A 4,138-nucleotide genomic window follows, 5' to 3' on the forward strand; every position below is an offset into this window, starting at 1 on the left:
CCCTCATCACCATTGCTGCTGTCCGGCATCAGTCTAATACAAGTCGGACTGCAGCACGCGGACCGCCACCGCCCCTCATCGCCATTGCTGCTGTCCGGCATCAGTCTACTACAAGTCGGACTGTAGCACGCGGACCGCCACCGCCCCTCATCGCCATTGCTGCTGTCCGGCATCAAACTACTACAAGTCGGACTGCAGCACGCGGACCGCCACCGCCCCTCATCGCCATTGCTGCTGTCCGGCATCAGTCTACTACAAGTCGGACTGTAGCACGCGGACCGCCACCGCCCCTCATCGCCATTGCTGCTGTCCGGCATCAGTCTACTACAAGTCGGACTGTAGCACGCGAAACCGCCACCGCCCCTCATCTACATTGCTGCTGTCCGGCATCAGTCTACTACAAGTCGGACTGTAGCACGCGGACCGCCACCGCCCCTCATCGCCATTGCTGCTGTCCGGCATCAGTCTACTACAAGTCGGACTGTAGCACGCGGACCGCCACCGCCCCTCATCGCCATTGCTGCTCTCCGGAATCAGTCTACTACAAGTCGGACTGCAGCACGCGGACCGCCACCGCCCCTCATCGCCATTGCTGCTGTCCGGCATCAGTCTACTACAAGTCGGACTGTAGCACGCGGACCGCCACCGCCCCTCATCACCATTGCTGCTGTCCGGCACCAGTCTACTACAAGTCGGACTGCAGCACGCGGACCGCCACCGCCCCTCATCGCCATTGTTGCTGTCCTGCATCAGTCTACTACAAGTCGGACTGTAGCACGCGGACCGCCACCGCCCCTCATCGCCATTGCTGCTGTCCTGCATCAGTCTACTACAAGTCGGACTGTAGCACGCGGACCGCCACCGCCCCTCATCGCCATTGCTGCTGTCCGGCATCAGTCTACTACAAGTCGGACTGCAGCACGTGGACCGCCACCGCCCCTCATCGCCATTGCTGCCGTCCGGCATCAGTCTACTACAAGTCGGACTGTAGCACGCGGACCGCCACCGCCCCTCATCGCCATTGCTGCCGTCCGGCATCAGTCTACTACAAGTCGGACTGTAGCACGCGGACCGCCACCGCCCCTCATTACCATTGCTGCCGTCCGGCATCAGTCTACTACAAGTCGGACTGTAGCACGCGGACCGCCACCGCCCCTCATCACCATTGCTGCCGTCCGGCATCAGTCTACTGCAAGTCGGACTGTAGCACGCGGACCGCCACCGCCCCTCATCACTATTGCTGCTGTCCGGCACCAGTCTACTACAAGTCGGACTGTATCACGCGGACCGCCACCGCCCCTCATCCCCATTGCTGCTGTCCGGCATCAGTCTACTACAAGTCGGACTGCAGAATTCGGACCGCCACCGCCCCTCATCACCATTGCTGCTGTCCGACAGCAGTCCACTACAAGTCGGACTGTAGCACGCGGACCGCCACCGCCCCTCATCACCATTGCTGCTGTCCGGCACCAGTCTACTACAAGTCGGACTGCAGCACGTGGACCGCCACCGCCCCTCATCACCATTGCTGCTGTCCGGCACCAGTCTACTACAAGTCGGACTGCAGCACGTGGACCGCCACCGCCCCTCATCACCATTGCTGCTGTCCGGCACCAGTCTACTACAAGTCGGACTTCAGCACGTGGACCGCCACCGCCCCTAATCCCCATTGCTGATGTCCGGCACCAGTCTACTACAAGTCGGACTGCAGCACGTGGACCGCCACCGCCCCTAATCCCCATTGCTGATGTCCGGCACCAGTCTACTACAAGTCGGACTGCAGCACGCGGACCGCCACCGCCCCTCATCCCCATTGCTGCTGTCCGGCATCAGTCTACTACAAGTCGGACTGCAGAATTCGGACCGCCACCGCCCCTCATCACCATTGCTGCTGTCCGGCAGCAGTCCACTACAAGTCGGACTGTAGCACGCGGACCGCCACCGCCCCTCATCACCATTGCTGCTGTCCGGCAGCAGTCTACTACAAGTCGGACTGCAGCACGTGGACCGCCACCGCCCCTCATCACCATTGCTGCTGTCCGGCACCAGTCTACTACAAGTCGGACTGCAGCACGTGGACCGCCACCGCCCCTCATCCCCATTGCTGCTGTCCGGTACCAGTCTACTACAAGTCGGACTGCAGCACGTGGACCGCCACCGCCCCTCATCCCCATTGCTGCTGTCCGGCACCAGCCTACCACAAGTCGGACTGCAGCACGTGGACCGCCACCGCCCCTAATTCCCATTGCTGATGTCCGGCACCAGTCTACCACAAGTCGGACTGCAGCACGTGGACCGCCACCGCCCCTCATCCCCATTGCTGCTGTCCGGCAGCAGTCTACTACAAGTCGGACTGCAGCACGTGGACCGCCACCGCCCCTCATCACCATTGCTGCTGTCCGGCACCAGTCTGCTACAAGTCGGACTTCAGCACGTGGACCGCCACCGCCCCTCATCCCCATTGCTGCTGTCCGGCAGCAGTCTACTACAAGTCGGACTGCAGCACGTGGACCGCCACCGCCCCTCATCCCCATTGCTGCTGTCCGGCAGCAGTCTACTACAAGTCGGACTGCAGCACGTGGACCGCCACCGCCCCTCATCCCCATTGCTGCTGTCCGGCAGCAGTCTACTACAAGTCGGACTGCAGCACGTGGACCGCCACCGCCCCTCATCACCATTGCTGCTGTCCGGCACCAGTCTACTACAAGTCGGACTGCAGCACGTGGACCGCCACCGCCCCTCATCACCATTGCTGCTGTCCGGCACCAGTCTACTACAAGTCGGACTGCAGCACGTGGACCGCCACCGCCCCTCATCACCATTGCTGCTGTCCGGCACCAGCCTACTACAAGTCGGACTGCAGCACGTGGACCGCCACCGCCCCTCATCACCATTGCTGCTGTCCGGCACCAGTCTACTACAAGTCGGACTGCAGCACGTGGACCGCCACCGCCCCTCATCCCCATTGCTGCTGTCCGGCAGCAGTCTACTACAAGTCGGACTGCAGCACGTGGACCGCCACCGCCCCTAATCCCCATTGCTGCTGTCCGGCACCAGTCTACTACAAGTCGGACTGCAGCACGTGGACCGCCAACGCCCCTCATCACCATTGCTGCTGTCCGGCACCAGTCTACTACAAGTCGGACTGCAGCACGTGGACCGCCACCGCCCCTCATCACCATTGCTGCTGTCCGGCACCAGTCTACTACAAGTCGGACTGCAGCACGTGGACCGCCACCGCCCCTCATCACCATTGCTGCTGTCCGGCACCAGTCTACTACAAGTCGGACTGCAGCACGTGGACCGCCACCGCCCCTAATCCCCATTGCTGCTTTCCGGCACCAGTCTACTACAAGTCGGACTGCAGCACGTGGACCGCCAACGCCCCTCATCACCATTGCTGCTGTCCGGCACCAGTCTACTACAAGTCGGACTGCAGCACGTGGACCGCCACCGCCCCTCATCACCATTGCTGCTGTCCGGCACCAGTCTACTACAAGTCGGACTGCAGCACGTGGACCGCCACCGCCCCTCATCACCATTGCTGCTGTCCGGCACCAGTCTACTACAAGTCGGACTGCAGCACGTGGACCGCCACCGCCCCTCATCCCCATTGCTGCTGTACGGCAGCAGTCTACTACAAGTCGGACTGCAGCACGTGGACCGCCACCGCCCCTCACCCGGATTGTCGTCGGGCGGCAGACGCCTCCTGCGGATGGGACAGCTCCGTCAGCTACACCACGCCTGGATGGGGTGGCTGTCGCCGCCGATGGAGCTCGTGGGTCGCCGCACGCCACCGACATCAGCGGTATCAACACCGTCGAAACCATCACCACTGCCTTTGAATATATATACTGTATAGAAGTCGCGAGTGGATAGGATTTACTCTACGTTTTTTCAGAAGCGTATGATGAGCAGCTTGGGAACTTCACCGCTGCAGTGCGCTGCCGTGACGCCCTGTATTGTCTTAGTTGTTATTTACACGTTAGAGCGCAGAACTGTCGCCCGCTGTCATTCCCCGCACCCCTCAGACATCATTCACTGCAGCTCAAGGTCGTTCAACGGGAGGGGGAAGGGGTGTTTGAAGAGTTCAACACTTGTCCGCTAGGGACCACCACAAGTCGATGCCCTAGAGATG

At 61.6% G+C, this 4,138-nt stretch overlaps 2 protein-coding genes across 2 annotated transcripts; both read right to left on the reverse strand.

Moving 5' to 3' along the window:
- Positions 1-324: 324 nt before the first annotated feature.
- Positions 325-1,182, reverse strand: LOC134540341 (keratin-associated protein 5-3-like). The gene has a single exon (XM_063383013.1). The coding sequence runs from the start codon at positions 1,180-1,182 to the stop codon at positions 325-327; it is 858 nt and encodes a 285-aa protein (XP_063239083.1).
- Positions 1,183-3,027: 1,845 nt separating this feature from the next.
- Positions 3,028-3,830, reverse strand: LOC134540342 (keratin-associated protein 4-1-like). The gene is made up of 3 exons (XM_063383014.1): positions 3,793-3,830; positions 3,371-3,709; positions 3,028-3,289 (listed from the first exon to the last, which is right to left on the reverse strand). Exons 1-3 carry the CDS (start codon positions 3,828-3,830, stop codon positions 3,028-3,030), a joined length of 639 nt encoding a protein of 212 aa, XP_063239084.1.
- Positions 3,831-4,138: the final 308 nt, after the last annotated feature.

This window comes from Bacillus rossius, chromosome 16 (assembly GCF_032445375.1).
Source record: "Bacillus rossius redtenbacheri isolate Brsri chromosome 16, Brsri_v3, whole genome shotgun sequence".
In the NCBI taxonomy this organism is placed as follows: Eukaryota; Metazoa; Arthropoda; class Insecta; order Phasmatodea; family Bacillidae; genus Bacillus; species Bacillus rossius.